The sequence below is a fragment of the Pogonomyrmex barbatus genome, unplaced genomic scaffold (assembly GCF_055798465.1).
Source record: "Pogonomyrmex barbatus isolate J1 unplaced genomic scaffold, ASM5579846v1 scaffold17, whole genome shotgun sequence".
Classification (NCBI taxonomy): domain Eukaryota; kingdom Metazoa; phylum Arthropoda; class Insecta; order Hymenoptera; family Formicidae; genus Pogonomyrmex; species Pogonomyrmex barbatus.
In genome coordinates, this window is record NW_028297113.1 from 16,475 (window position 1) to 32,954 (window position 16,480).

Sequence of the window (16,480 nt, forward strand, 5' to 3'; positions counted from 1 at the left end):
TGTCATATCTGACCCGTTATATGACAATTATTTCTTTTAATAATTCAAAAACTAAGCTTCAAACAAAATTTTGGAAAAGGAAAAAATCTCAGAATTAAGTCAAGAATATAACATTTTAAGGATAAAAGATTGTTTTGAATCACCCTATATATGACTACATTTATTATTTCGGCTATCTGTCAAGCATATATTTTATTGTATATGATGCAATACATTCAACTCAGTCTTCAGTTGTTTTTAGCATCTTTGCGATAGTACCGTCTACTCCGGCTGATTTGTGATTTTGTATTTTTTTCATGACCATTTCCTTCCCAGGGGGGTTCTATAGGGGGTTCCAGCTCTTTAACTTTTTGTTGACTTCCCTTCCCCATTGTCGTCCGACTTTATTAGTTTTTCACAGTATTTTCATCGTCATCTTTAGATTATTTTCGACTTATGAATGTGTTGTCATCTTTATTCTTGATTGACAAGTACTTTAGTTTAAAATTTCTAGACAGTGTGTTAACTTTCTTAAACAGGTCTCTTGGTTTCTTTCGGTTCGTGTGATGTTTAATATTTTCGCATATCGATGCTATGATTTTCTTTATTTTCTTTATCTTTTCTTAGTCTTCTATTTATTGCTTTCACTTCATTCAATTCTTTTTGGTCATTTGTTGTTTTTTTTACATGAGCTTTAGTAGGTATACTAGGCAGGTTCTAACGCAAGAACTCCGAGGAGGTGCGGATGTGCGGGGGGGAAGTAGAGAGGAGAGGAAAGGCAGGAGCGGCGGTCCTTTGAAATGTGCCGCGGGGGATAAGATAATAAGATCCAGCAAAGGTGAAGATGATATAAACAAATAGATAAACAAATAGATGAACAAATAAATAAACAAATAGATAAACAAATTTGATATATAACAAATAGAAAATTGCGACTCAAAGGACATGACATCACGGGGGGGGGAGAGGAAGATAAGATAGTAGGATCTGGCAAAGGTGAAAATGATATAAACAGATAGATAAACAGATAGATAAACAGGTGGCGAAGACGATATAAGTGAGTAGATAAACAAATTGCGTGTGGACATGACGTCAGAGGGGGGCAGGCCTGCCGCCACTGTCATATTCTCATCTTCTCTTTTTGTTGGACTCTCTCTATTGTATATCTACTATCTCTCTCCCATTGTGGCTCTCTCTATTGTATATCTACTCTTTCTCTCTCTCTCTCTCTCTTTTTTTCGTATACCTATCTTCTATCTCTCCCGTTGCGACTCTCTTATTACGAATCTTATGACTATTTTTTTTGGCTGATTATTTTTATGGTGGAAAGAAAGGAATAAAAGATATATTAGGTGTACAAAAAAGTTCTGAGCTTTAGATTTCATACAACCGAAATAATAATTTAAATTTTATATATCTTCCCGCCCTTTTGCGGTTTTAAAGCGTTGACATTGGCTTTCTGAAATGCCACGGTTTGGCGTTTGATGCACATAACCTCAAAAATCAGTAATGTTCACGATGGCAATAACAAAAGAGCATATTCGATTTTCCATCCACTTCGTGTTTCATCTGAAGAAAAATGCTGCTGAAGCCACTGCAATGATTTGTGTTGCATATGGAGAGAACGCTGTAAGTCATACTACATGTAAAAGATGGTATCAAAAATTTCGCCAAGGAGATTTCAGTCTTGAAGATGAATCGCGTGCTGGACCTCAAAAGATTGAAACGGACGAATTGCAAGCACTGCTGGATATAAACTCTGTGCAAATTCTGTGAAAAGGAGCTTGCAGAACAGCTTGGCGTTACGCAGCAAACCATTTCCATTTACATACGATGGGAAAGGTTCAGAAGAAAGGCAGATGGGTTCCGCATGAATTGTCCGAAGACAACAAAAATCGTCGGCGTGACACTGCACTCACTTTGTTTTCAAAGTTTTGGAAAAAAGATTTTCTGCACAAAATCATTCCAGGCGATGAAAAGTGGATTTTTTATGATAACTCTAAATGTAGAAAATCATGGGTTGACCCTGATCAACCTTCGACATCGACGCTAAAGCCCAATATCCACGCCAAGAAAGTGCTCTGTATCTGGTGAGATTGGAAAGGTGTGTTGTATTACGAGTTGTTACAACCGGGTGAAATAATCACGGCAAACCGCTACCAACAACAATTGACCAATTTGAGCGATGCATTAGAAGAAAAGAGGCCATTTACTGGCCAAGGACGTTGTAAAGTGTCAAATCTTGCTTCATGACAATGCTCGATCATATGTTTCGAAAGCGACTCAGGACCATATCTTTGCGTTAGGCTGGGAACTTCTCCCGCACGCGGCGTATAGCCCCAGACTGGCGCCTTCCGATTACTACCTATTACCGATTACTATCTTCCGGTCGCTGCAGCATCATTTGGCTGATATATTTCGTGAGATTTGAAGAGATACGAAAATGCATTGATGACTTTATCGCTTTGAAGCCGGTGAGCTTCTATCGTCAAGGAATTCGCAAGCTACCCGAAAGATGGCAAAAGGTCGTTGATGCAAACGGGGAATATTTCGCTGATTAATATTTTTTTGTTTGTTTTTGAATAAAAATTGAATTTTACAAAAAAAAAGCTCAGAACTTTTTTGTATACCTAATATATTGTGTATGTTATATAGGTTTATTTTTAAACAAATTGAACACATTTGCTGTCGCCGCCTTTTTTTCTCGGAGCCACGAAATGATGGCTCTTCGTGGAAATCGACATATGTGTCACGACGTGTTAAGAGAAAGAAGCGCCGATACTTCGGCTGCTATAAACAAATAGATAAACAAATTGCGATTCGGTTGCAAACATCTGATAACGCTCCGGTTTAGACAGAGGGACAAAGGAACAAAGAAATTGCCGATGATATATATAATAGATCAGTGCTCGGAATTAGTTGCCTTTTTCGGCTCGATTTCGTAGGCGACGTCTACAGTTCCCCCACTACCGCTCGACTTGACGGCCGAGCCGCCGTAGCCTTATGCCTCAGGAACGTCTTATATTAAAAATGCATCGTTTTCGCTAAACTATTATTAAATCAATTTCTTTATTAAATTATTTTTATTTTTACAAACATTAAATTTTCTTTTTAACATATTTTATGTGTTTTATAATATTTAATGATAATAAATACGTTTATAATAAAATTATTACATATATTATTACATATATAATAATTAGAATAATTAAAGTTTTACAATAGGTTTCCACATCACTCGTAAGATATTATTGACGTATTTTTTAAAAGTGGTTTTCTTAGTAATTTCCGTACTTAATAGTTTCCTATTTTATTGAAAAGAATCAAATATATGATTTGATAAGAAATGAAAAATAAAAGCATGACCGATAATTTTTGTTTGTTTAGATGTTAAATGGAAAATTAATTTCATTTTCTACGTTATATGCATGATTTTAGTAGAGGTGATATATCAATAGAAATTTTGGAAAAACTAGTTTGCATCAGCAGAGATAGTAATGCATCGTTCAAAAAACGTTTTTTTTCTTGTGCATCTTTGTTGATGCGAAGTTCTTCTAAAATTTCTGTGGATATATCATCTCTAGTAGAATCGTGTAAACGACCCAAAAAATCAAATTAGTATTTTTATACAAATTGCTCTTCCTTTCGTTTTTTTTTATTTTTTATATATCATATTTTACAATATAGAACTTTATTTTCCTGCCAAGCCAAATATTTGATTTCTTATTTTTTAATGGAATAGGCCTACTGGAGAAACTACTAAAAAGAAAACGCGTCAACAATAATACCTTATAGGTGATGCGGAAACCTATTGTTAAAACTTTAATTATTCTATTTATTATGTAATAATTCTATTATAAACGTATTTATTATTATTAAATATTATAAAATATGTAACATATTATGTACACATAAAATATGGTAAAAAGAAAATTTTGTTTATAAAAATCAAAATAATTTAATAAAGAAATTGATTTAATAATAGTTTGGCGGAAACAGTGCATTTTTAATATAAGACGTTCCTGAGGCATAAGACTACGGCAGCTTGGCCATCAAGTCTCGAGCGGTAGTGGGGGAACTGTAGGCGTCGCCTTCGAAATCGAGCCGAAAGGGGCAACTAATTCCGAGCACTGTAATAGATCATTGGGCGCGCGGGATCACAGTAGACGAAAGTCTAATGAATCGAATGTGAGAGAAAGCCGGTGCTCTACTTCTATCTCCTAATTATTTATTTGCGGAAATATCATTGAAAGACAAGATCAGTTATGACTTATTATAAGAATAATGAGGTGTATATGATGACTCATAGTTTGAATCTTTTTTATATAGCATACTGCTAAAGATAAAAAGAAACTTTACAATGGACATAACATTGGAGGAGAAAACTATGATGTGCAGTCGTTGTAAAAAAGTTACATTAATATTTCCTGACGACTTGTGTCCTTGTTTACCAATCGAAGAGTTTCCAAATTTATTGTTATTTAACGTGGTGCGCCATTTATAAGTAAACGTGACGGATTATTTTTTGAAGAGACATTACACCTCGACTCCTCAGCATTTTGTGAAAAGATGCGATCCCCAATTCCCCGACTTCTCGATTCTTCCCAAAATGTTTCTGGAAATATACGTATATCAACATTTCAGAGAAATCGCGTACAATACATTATTAGAAGATGTCCTCTTTCGAAAGGTAGTGGATAAAAAATCCAGCGACCTCACTAAACGACAGCATTCTATAGTAGCATTTTCTGAAGAACCTGCACTAGCATGGTATAATAGCCAAGAAAAAGGCATAGATTTATACAATTATGCTTACGAACCTGATATCGATAATTATTTTACTATGCTGTTTATCAGGACTATGCGCAGAAAGGAAGAGGAGCGCGTCATGTGCAAAAAGGAAAAAAAAACAAACAGATGATCACACCATTACCAATTAATTATCGGATAATCAGTTATATAAAAAAATGTAAAGTGTCATGTAAAAAATATGAATAAAAAAAAGTCACTTTTAAATCGTGATGCAATTTCTTTGTTATCTGTATGACTGATACATTGACTTACATTTCTGTCCGACGCGCGATGAGTCACCCCAGCAAGATAAACTTCTCGCAGCGTTAAGAGGCGATACGTCGATCGTTAGAATATTATCAACGTAATGGAAAGGAATAAAAAAAAACTATATCATATTTATTTATTTATTTTATTCATGATTTCTGACCACCAATTAAACAATTTGAATGCATTTTGTAAAGCGCAATTAATATAATGATATCCACATCGTATAATATTATCAATGTCCAGATTATCAATATTCAGAGAATCTATGTCTTTGTATTGCGCATCCAGGTCTCGATGTATACGCGCTCTCGCTCATCGTTCAGAAGTAAGTTCCACAATCGTCATCGTCTTTCGTTCCGTGTACAGCCTTTGTAATCAAACTCTTAGTTTTGCTGTATGGAATCGTTTCGTCGTCCCATCACAGTTTATGGTGATGACGTATCATCCAGCGTGTGCGAGACTTGTTGGCACTTGCGAGGAAATGCCATGGTATAGGACTTGCGAAAATGTAATAAGAAAGAACGGTCTGTTCTCTGAGAGCAGCTGTCCTTCAACGAGGAAACCTTGCAGGTTTACGAATGTTGGCCATGATGAGCAATTTTTCGAGACTGCGGTCGATTTCGGTATCGTAGATTTTATTGTCTCTATCATATGCCATGCTCTTAGGTGATCTTGCGTACAACATTGGTCAACGAGTTCCACGCGATCGTGTATAATGAGACAATACGCGGTGGTATTCATCGGTACGTTCTCCTTAGTCTTAAATTCCAATCTCACGTCCACGGTGACGCTCTTGACAGATTTGTTTTGTCGAGAGCAATCAATGATTACGAATGGACCGTTATGTAAAAAAGATGAAAAAGATGATGAGACTTGGCTTGAGATACTCGTATCCGTAGTAACCCTTGCAGAAACGCTCGTACAACGCAGACTATTTGTTTTTGTCGAAATCCAGATCATATCGTACGATAACATTCTGAGTTCAGATAGAGTTTCACGTTGGTCAAATTGCAGTCGTCGAATCGGCTCGTGTCCTCGACCATGACATTCTTTCGGCCTATTTGCAGAGCAAAGATATCGCTTCTTGAACTGAGTAGCAGTCTTGATGGCTCACGAATGCTTGGTTGTGCGCTGTAACAGCAGAAACTCGTACAGATCTCACGAGCGAAAAGGCATGCTCAAGTATCATTCCTCTCCAAAGTGCAGCATCGATAGTTTTTTATCTCGCTCAGTAACACAGGCATTCGCCATTATATCTTGAATAAGTCGATCACGGGTCCAACGCCGAATTTCCCATCAGTGCATAGAGAGGTACGCAAAAGTTAAAATATCCATCCGCGTTAGTACATGTATCCCAGTCGGCATTCCTCAAAATCACGCTTCTGTCGGATGACGTCGTTACGTAGTGTTTGAGCGTGCTAGTTGCTCACGTTTCTATTACGATCTCCATGCCATCAAGCTTGTATCTCATCGAACATGAACGCGACAAAATTATTTCCATTACATCAGATCCGTCGACAACTCTGTTTTTCGTTAGTTTTCCTTCGATAGAAAGCTTTCGTACAGCAATGTACAGATCCTGTTGCTGTATGGGTATTCTTATCTCATCGGTATACCCGAACGTTGTATTGGCGAACGGGTTGTACGCAAGTGAGTCTCAATCTTTACGATGCGATCGTCGAAGATTGGCTCGTCTTCGATGTTTAAGATGTCAGTCATCTCACAAGTCACGCATTGCAAATCCTAAAGCTTGTAAAAATTTAACGTTCGACGCGTTGAGTTTCTTCCTCATCTTGATGCAACCGGATGAGCGAGTATTGTCGATCGATTTTCTTTATAAAAAATGCATTATCTCTCTGCGTGTGCTTCAACACGAGCATCTCAAATGTCACGCTCGCGCGTTATCGCTGTCGTCGTCGTATGTGCAACGGTGATCTCTTCTCCTCTGAAATCGAGCAATCGTCCGTTCTGATTAACAATGCGTATCGTTAGTTCCGTAATGCTTTGTACGATGACTGGCAAATAAATGATCTGCATCGGCCTTTCCGATATCTTATATTCTGGCTCGGCGAAAATTCGTATATCGTGTGCACACTTTTGTCATTGCTGTACGTGCCCGCGGTCACATTGCATTCTACTAGATAATGTTTACATTCATTATGTTAATCGACATGTCCGATTTATGCCATCTTTGCGGTTGCAGTATATGCTTCGAGAAACCCAGCAGCGATCTGTTAGCAGCGAATGTTATTGGGCTTGTTAAAGTTTATTCTATAGGCGCATTTAATCTCACACCTCATCATGTTGTAATTTGCGCGGAGCACTATTGGGTATTTCCCAATCTCATCATCGCCGCACGTGGAGTCACCGGCGTTACCGTCGGGCGCGTTGCGTCGCGATTGTTTCCGTGAAATCTCACGTCTCAAAAATTCATTTATGGCCTGCAGTTTATACGATCCCTCGGGAATCGTAATTTCTGTCGTCTTTGCCAAAATAAAATGTATTGTTCGAAGCATTTACATTCGGTATCGTGTGATAAGTCTCCAAAATTATTAAACCAAGCTCATAGTCATCGCTCAAATCTATGGCTTGAAAGTACTTTATCGCGAAAACGCTACTCTTCCCACAGTGTAAACGTCAGCGACATGATGGAAAAAGCGTTCAACGAATACTGAGACGTCGCGGCATTTTGTCGGACTTTATAAATTTGCGTGTCGATCGTTTGGAGAAACCACAGGCACAGCTGTCCGCAGACGCTCTGATCATACATCTGATAGGACGTTCGTTTGTACTCTATCATCATAACACTGTTTCCGAAATATCGCATCAGTTCCTCGGGCGGTCGAAGATTATCGAAATATATGACGCGATCGTTCCTCTTTGCGTACGTTATCCAATGAGTACCGGGATCCATCGTGTCGTCCAGATTTATGATACCACTCTCCTTTCGACATGCGCCACTAATCGATAATGCGTTATGCATGAAAATACTTCTGAAGTATAGTATGACGCATATGATCTCGCCAATTGATCAGTGATGGTTACACCCGTAGGTACTTATATTGTCTCTTTGGCGTTTTTTTTTTCTTTTTCTTTTTTTCGCTGTTACTCCTCCGCGTTTGTACGGAGCGAGATATAGTTCCCGTCCGTATTTATACGGAGCGAGGTACAGTCCCTGTCCGCGTTTCCATCGCGCGATTGTGACGTTGCAGTTCCTCGAGCTGATGTTGCGCGGCTTTCCTGTCGTTTACCGCTTTCGCCACGCTGGCCGCTCCGCCGATCAAGGACCCGAGCGCGCCCAAAATTGGCAGAATTGCGCCACCTCGTTTTGTCGTTTGAAGTATTCATTTTTTTTGTCGACTTTTTTCTTCACTTTCATACCCACGTCGATCTTAGTCTTAGTTTTCGCTGCTCAAACAGCTACAGCTGCAGCTTTTTCGCTCCGAGTCGAATCTCTCGCGATGAGAATCTCTCACGCGTCCTAGGGCTTTATCGGCGAGTACCTTGTCCGCTGCGTGTCTGTCGGCGAGATCTTGCTCTGAAAATACGCAATGAAAATACGTAATCGTGTTCACGCCGCATCCAGTGGATTTATTCCCATTTCACCTGTGGCTAATCGCTTCTTCAGCCGAGTATTCGGGCCGCAAAACTGATAGCCGGGGATATGTAACTCGAAAGGAAGCGCATTTATCGCTCGATTGAGTAGATCTCCAACGCAGCCTTCGTTTGACGTTGTTGCTGCTGACATACGCTACAATCCTTTATCTTCGGTGTGGGACCATCGATGTGCGTGCGTTGCTGATGGTGACGGTTGATTATAATGCTCGATGTAGCGACGATAGGTTCAAACCTCCAAATTCGTCTTTATATGCTCTGGAAGCTTGTCCCACACGTAGTCGATATAGTTGCACACACACGTAACAGTATGGTATACCTTCGTATATATTGCAACTGCTCAACGCTCAAGTCACGAATATCGGAGGGATGCGACAGCGCGAGATACATTTTTACTGAGCGATTCGTGGTTTCGCGCACTTATAAATAGACGTTCACTCGAAACCTAGATAACAGTGCGAACATGAAATTCGTGCGGCAGCCATTGACGATACGCGTCGTGAACTGCGACGAGAAAGCGCGAATGATGGGGGACATCGCGACGGAGCGCAAGCACGTGAAATGTTATCGAGTACTATATGCGCCATCATTTGCGGTCCATCAAATTGTGATAAAACCAACATTCTCATAAGCTTGCTCGAGAGTCCGCACGGTGTACGTTTCGAGAACATGTACGTATATTCGAAATCGTTGCAACAATCAAAATATCGATATCTCGAAACTTTGTTGACATCTATCGACGAAATCAGCTACTTTACGTTCTCCAACAACAGTTACGTCATTCCACTGAGCGAAGCACATCCCAATTCAATCTTTGTCTTCGACGACGACGACCTTGCATTGCGATAAGCAAAATGCGGTGAGAGAATACTTCTCGGGCCGCCACTCGAACGTCGATTGCTTCTATCTCTGTTAGACGTACGCGAAGATATCTAAACATCTGATACGCGATAATGCAAATCTGCTGATCCTATTCAAACAGAGTGGTATCAACTTGAAACATGTTTATAACAATCACGTGAATACCGATATGTTGTAACCATATCTACAACTAGACTTATTAGCAATCCGCATGGCAGTAATTAATTCAAGAAGTCTTTCGAAAGATTGCGAAAGTGCAAGCTAGCAAAAACCGCGATCAACCTTTCAAAAGACCGCAGGAACGCGTCGTGTAAAATGATTGTGGAAAAGTCGATCAGCAAATTCCTTAATTTACTGATCGATCCGTATGCAATATTGATTTACCAATATTGTATACCAATATTATGATATGATATACCAATATTACCCTGCTCAATCGATCGATAAACCCGATCAGAACACTGATTAAACATCGAGTTATCTATATAATCGGTTATGCGTAGAGTCAGTCAGAGTCAAAATTATAAGTCATACGAAATCGCGCGAGATATTACCGAAATCCGTCGCCAAGTTTACGCGAGCCGTAATATCAGTATCTCAAGTATCATACCGGTCGTCGGCCGCCAGAGTAACGCGAGACGCGCCGAGCCGCCCGACGACATTCAACCGTGTGTGAGAAATATAGCAAGTGAATTGTTAACCATTTGTGCCATTGCTTAAATAAATCAATCAAATTAAAGGAAAGTGGTTTTAAGGAGAACTCTCTCACCTAACGATTCTGCTCGGAGTTCCTTAGTCTTGGCGAACCCAACTATCTCAAATAATAACGTTGTAGCCCATTCGGGGTACAACAGATATGTTGTCGTACGATGAATTCTGTGCGTTATGCCGCGATTGTTAGCAGCGCGAGTACGGATTTTTAATGATAGATAAGGACAGTCGGCTTATCAATGAGCGATACAGAAAAGAATTTAACACGTTCGCAGTATCATAATGCGATTATCATAAGTCGATGCCGATACATCAAGCAACATGGATAACATGGATCAAAGATCGTGAGAAAATAGCGAAACAGATTGCGAAAACGAGCGATTCGATTCGCAAAAAATATCGCGCTTTGAAAATTGGTAAAATAGCTGAAGATATAGCGTTGGAGAGACACTTCAAACCCATCGTCGAACCTCTAAAACAGATTGTTGAAAATATTGAGGAATCTCAGCCAATTAAAAAAGAAGCCAATATTGCAAAGGATATCGATATTAAGAAAAAGAAACGTGAAGACAGCGATGACGACGATGATAACACTACAACTAATAGGAATTCGTATTGGACGGATGTTGGATTGAAATTAACGCCGCCTAAAAAGCAACGTACAAAACAATTGAATGCCACATCAGATTCATTCACGTACAAATCTACATCGAAAGAACTGCTACCGCCGAAAGAATTATCTAAAGAACCATCGAAAATACGTTGTTTGTGCGAAACGAAGATGTTTTTGAGACAAAAGACGTCAGTGAATCGTCACCGAAAATAGCCATCAAACAGACTCTGCAAACGCAAAGAGGAAGCCGCGAGGTCCTTCATGGTCAGTTAGGACCATTGGGACGAAAGTACGAGCTTTCTTCTCGGATGACATAGATAAAGCGATCGGTAATGTGTACAGTATCTATTTCGATAAGTGGTACGATGCTCGATGACAAAAAGTTTGACGTTGACAAAAATGACTCCACAATCATAAACAATGTGAGATACAATGGTACACCAAGATTATACGAATTAATTTTCAAGAGACTTCTCGATGAAGCTTATTCACCGAAGATGACAAACGTATAAAAGTATACGTATGTTAACAACGAGTGCTCATAGACGTGGCCACAGCGCCTATAATCCCATCATGGGCAAAAAGGGATAAAAGTACATTAACATTATCGCTCCGCTCGTATCTACATATAAGAAAAGCGGTAAAAAGGGTGCAGGTATTGGCAATATATCATCCGCCATGAAATTAAACGACAAGATCGATTACATGCATTGGGACGATTTCAACGAGTTACGGATCAACTCCGATTGCTCGATTCTTCGCACCGAGTTGGTAATAACGCTCACGACAACAAGATGCTGTCGATTATCGAGGAACTTCGCGAAGCCGGCATTATTATAAATTAATCGCGTATCGACGAAATGAGCCAGTCGATTGACGTCAATGAGGAAAAAACAATTTTAAATCGTATATCTTATTTACACATATTATTATTAAATATTATCGAAACATGAGATCCGGTGAACGTGAAAAAAAATGTTAGCTCCGAGAGGCGACAACTCGTTGAGGAATTGCACGCTCCGGCGAGAAGAAATTTTCCGCGAAGGCATGTCATAATTCGGAGATACGACGTTCTGTGGCAGGCTGATCGTCGAGATGCGTCCGTATTCGAGTTTCAACAGAGGTCATCACTACATACTCACCGTCATCGATGCGTTGAGCACGTTCGCCCGGGCCGTATCGCTCAAGAGCAAGGTCGGAAGCGAGACGGCTAACGCTATCGCTAAGATAATTCGAGAGAACGGAAGATGCCCAAGAAACAGATATAAGGAAGGAGTTTTACAACGTCGATGTGCAGAAATTCTTGAAAAAACACAACTTAATCATTATTTTACGTATACGATGTTGAAGGCATCGATCATCGAGCGATTCATCGCACGTTTAAGAACAACATATGGAAGATGTTTATGCTCAACGGCAGTTACAAGTGGGTCGACGCGCTACTGTATCTCGTGTAAGATTACAACGCGCGCAAGCATCGCACTATCGGCATGCGACTAGTTGACGTAACTCCCGCGATCGCCAAATGCTTATCTACTTATTTATATCATCTTCGCTACCTTCATCTATCTGTTTATCTATTTGTTTATTTATTTGTTTATATCATCTTTACCTTTGCCGGATCTTACTATCTTATCTCCCCCCCCCGTGATGTCATGTCCTTCGAATCGCTATTTTCTATTTGTTTATCTATTTGTTTATATCATCTTTATCTTTGGATCTTATTATCTTATCCTGCCCCCCCCCCCCGCGGCTCATTTCAAAGAACCGCCGCCCCTGTCTTCCTTCCCCCCCCTCCCGCGCCCACCGTTCCTCCCGCACACTTGCACCCCTCTCCGAGCTCCTTCGTTAGAACCCGCCTAGTATACTAGCTTTCTCTTTTTATCGATTAGCTTTCAGATTTCTTCTGAGATCCAGAGTCGTTTTGGGCAAGATAGTATTTTGCAGTTTACCGCAATATCCTCTAATATTGTTCTAACAAGGGGAATACCAGGTAACTAATCGGGATATTTTGATGCGCTTTATACAGGCTGTTCTTTAGCGAAAAAAAAAAAACGATACGTGTCCGGTCGTTCTTGCTCAATTCAATGGTCCATAGTTTCGAAGAAATTGATTTTTAAAAAAATGAGTTTAGTCAGCCGATATACGGGCGGGACGCTTTATATGTTTAATCATCACTATTGAGCAAGAGCAGCGGTAGCACAGGCGGTAAGGCGTTAGTTTTGTACGATGTAAATCGTGTGTTCAAACCCTGTGTCACATATATATTTTTTTTTATTAAAAATTAGTTCGTATTTGAAATTATTTATTATTTGTAATTATTTTGTTATTGTAGATGTTTAAAAAAATTATTTATTTAATTATATCTGTATATTTTTTGTAAATAAAGTTTTTAAGTAGTTATTGTAATAATTTGAATAATTTGAAAAATCTCTATAAAGGATTATTACAATAACTACTTAAAAACTATTTTATTTACAAAAAATATACAGATATAATTAAATAAATAATTTTTTTTAACATTTACAGTAACAAAATAATTACAAATAATAAATAATTATAAATACGGACAAATTTTTAATAAAAAAAAGAAATATACACGACAGGATTTGAACACGCGATCTACGTCGTACAAAGTCACTATCGCCTATGCTACCGCTGCTCTTGCTCAATAGCGATGATTAAACATAAAGCGTCCCGCCCGTATATCGACCGACTAGACTCATTTTTTAAAAATCAATTTCTTCGAAACTATGGACCATTGGCAAGAACGGCTGGACACGTATCATTTTTTTTTCGTTCAAGAATAGCCTGTATAAAGCGCATCAAAATATCCCGATCAGTCACCTGGTGTTCCCTTTGTAAGTTTATTTCACAGTTGGTCCACATTTGATTGTATGATTTCTTTCTGTGAGACATATGGCTCCTATCGCTTCTGCCTTGAATTTATCATTATTTTCTAGATCTGTTTTTTTGTGGCTTACTTTTCCTTAGTTTTAGGCATATTTTAATAATCAGAGCATCATAATCATTTCCACAGTCCATGCCAGATATGTTTTTATATCTTTTACTGATGTCTTCTATCTATTTATAACCAAGATGTAATTGATTTGATTTCTTATCTTGCCATCAGGTGACCTCTATGTGTACAGACAGCGAATGTGATATTGAAAATATGTATTCAATGCTGAGAGCTAATTTACAGTACAGAAATAATGTACAGTTACAGAAATCCAGGAACATTTCTCTTCATTTGTTTTGTGATCTAGTGCCGAATCTTCCCATGACAGATCTTCGGTCACCTTATTCATTATTTCCTATCTTTATATTGAAATCATAGATGACAAATAGCATTTCTTTATTGGGAATTCTTCTAACTGCTTCGTTCAGTTTTTCTACTTCTTCTTAAGGAGATTGGAATGTACTTGCATAACATTCATTGACCGGCTTTTACCCTACGGAATCGATTTTATTATTTATTATTTTGTATCCTACTGTATCCTTGGTGTATTTATTTATTATTATTGCAACACCATTTTTATGTTCAAGTTCATTGCTGGAACATTTTACTAGGTTACTACTAGTAGATATGAAATGACCACTGCTTTTCAAATGGTTTTTGATACTCCCAGATTACGATCTTCTCTATCGCTTTTTTCAATATTTGTAGTTTTCTGTTTTTTTTTTCAGATGCCAAATATTCCAGATATAGAACTTCATCATCCTTTGTCTACAGTTTTGGCAGTCACATATTTTTCGTGAAAGCCTTGCCCACTTCTTCATAATTAGTAACTTATTTCACACTTGCGATTCTGAGGTCGAAGAGCTGATTGCCAATTGGGTTGCATAGCATCTTATCATTTGATCCATATCGCATATTCGGATTCTCTTGGAAAGGTTACCACAGTAGGATCTCTCTCCTTTTTGCGCAGTTATACCAGTGAAACGCTTATACATGTAATGCATCTAACCAATCATCCATTGGACTCTTGCCTATACCATTTAACGGCAAAGCCGCTGTTCTTTGCTGTTCTTTGTCATCTAACTATCTTCGCCTATTTAGTTTGCAAGCCAATGTCAGGATGTGTGGAGCAAAAAGCGAAGATTGGGTATCCTGCGAGGACCAATTGTCTGAGATCTTCTTTTTGCCCATATTGTTCGAAGTGACTGCTCAAGCGGAAAAATATTACTTCTGTAACGCAACCCAATATTCCTATTAAAGAGATGACACATTAAATCTCAAGACTTATCATACTGACGATGGAGAACAGTTTTGGATATTTGAACGTTGTAACTCCAAGACTTTGATTATTTGACTTGATGATTATTGAGACTTTTGATCAATAAATCAAAACTTATCTCATATTAAAATTTCAGCCAATTTGACCAGGACTCCATTTTTATAAGAATCGTGCGGAGTCTTTTTAACGCAACATTTAATCCGCTGTGCTACGCTAACATTTGACAAACGTTTTACTATAGTAGTACTAATAGAACGTGCTAAGAAAACCGCAATTTCTCGTCAATAGTCAAGAAGGGCATCGTCTCTGAATAATATTTGTTACTTCTATGCCAATATTATATTCTAGCAAAAGTTTGATAAATTTGGTGACTTGAAGACTGGAAGCTCCCCTGTAAAATAGTACTATATTTATTGTTTAGTAGTAATATTGCGACTAAACAATAAATTAAAGAAAAAAATTTGTATTATGTAAAACTTATTTTAATATATTGTTAATGTTAAACAATTTTCCTAGATTTGCCGATGAAGAAGATCCAGCAGATTATGTGGAAGATTTATGTGAGAGTATGCACTTCTATCCATCACACGATTATATAACTGGAAACGAGCTTTATTTTGAGTATAATCCAGAAGCTATACAAAAATGTTTGGATTACTTAGTGCCAGAAAAGGCGAATATTATGATTTTTAACGAGGAATTCGATTGTCTTGAATTAGATAAAGTCGAGCCATGGTTCAAAACCAAATATACAGACATTGAGATACCAAGCGAATGGATTGAACGTTGGAAATTCATCAAGCCATTGCCCGATTTCCATTTACCATTAGAGAATACATTCCTAACCAGCGACTTTTCTTTAATACCAATATCAGCAGATGTTCCAAAATATCCTATAAAATTACATAATGATCATATATCAGAGATTTGGTATCGTCCAGATCCCAAATTTCGTTTGCCAGAATGTTATATGAACTTTCATTTTGTCTCTTCACTAGGACTTCAATCGCCAAAGAAGTAAGTAACAACATAGAAATTATATCAAATGATATTGATAGTGTCTTATATCTCACAATAATGACACTAGTAGCACATTTTTACGCAAATCGACCAGTTGCAAATATCCGAGATCATCGGATCTCAGAAATGATTAAACTAATCAAACTCTTAGTATTTAGTAATCGATAGTTTGAATTGCATAAGAAAAATTCCTTTATTTTTATTATTTGCTTGTCTTATGAGCAAAGGTGTATCAATGCAAAATTGAAATCTATAAATTTCTTATTAAGAAACATCTTGTTCGTCATTGTCTGGTTGTTTTTGCGTCAAATGACTTTAATATAGACAATTTTTTTATTTTCTGATTAACTATAAATGCATATACGCATATTTTCACATA

At 38.1% G+C, this 16,480-nt stretch overlaps 2 protein-coding genes across 3 annotated transcripts in view; both read left to right on the top strand.

Moving 5' to 3' along the window:
• The window catches only part of LOC105423617 (nardilysin), a 41,554-nt gene that overhangs the window by 16,468 nt on the left and 8,606 nt on the right, over positions 1-16,480 (top strand). The window contains exon 7 of the mRNA XM_089074705.1: positions 15,598-16,098. Coding sequence (XP_088930831.1) covers positions 15,598-16,098 — 501 coding nt within the window. The remainder of the gene's footprint in view (positions 1-15,597; positions 16,099-16,480) is intronic.
• LOC148937024 (uncharacterized) lies at positions 740-13,434 on the top strand. 2 transcript variants are annotated; one of them, XM_089074706.1, is made up of 2 exons: positions 740-4,749; positions 4,837-13,434. In XM_089074706.1, exon 2 carries the CDS (start codon positions 10,529-10,531, stop codon positions 11,051-11,053), a length of 525 nt encoding a protein of 174 aa, XP_088930832.1. In that variant the 5' UTR covers positions 740-4,749; positions 4,837-10,528; the 3' UTR covers positions 11,054-13,434. The 2 variants fall into 2 exon arrangements, with proteins under 2 accessions (XP_088930832.1, XP_088930833.1); XM_089074707.1 differs by having other exon boundaries at positions 740-4,268; positions 4,624-13,434.

Coding starts and splice junctions, on each gene's coding strand:
- LOC148937024 (XM_089074706.1), top strand. CDS start 10,529: ATGCCGATACATCAAGCAACATGGATAACATGGATCAAAGATCGTGAG.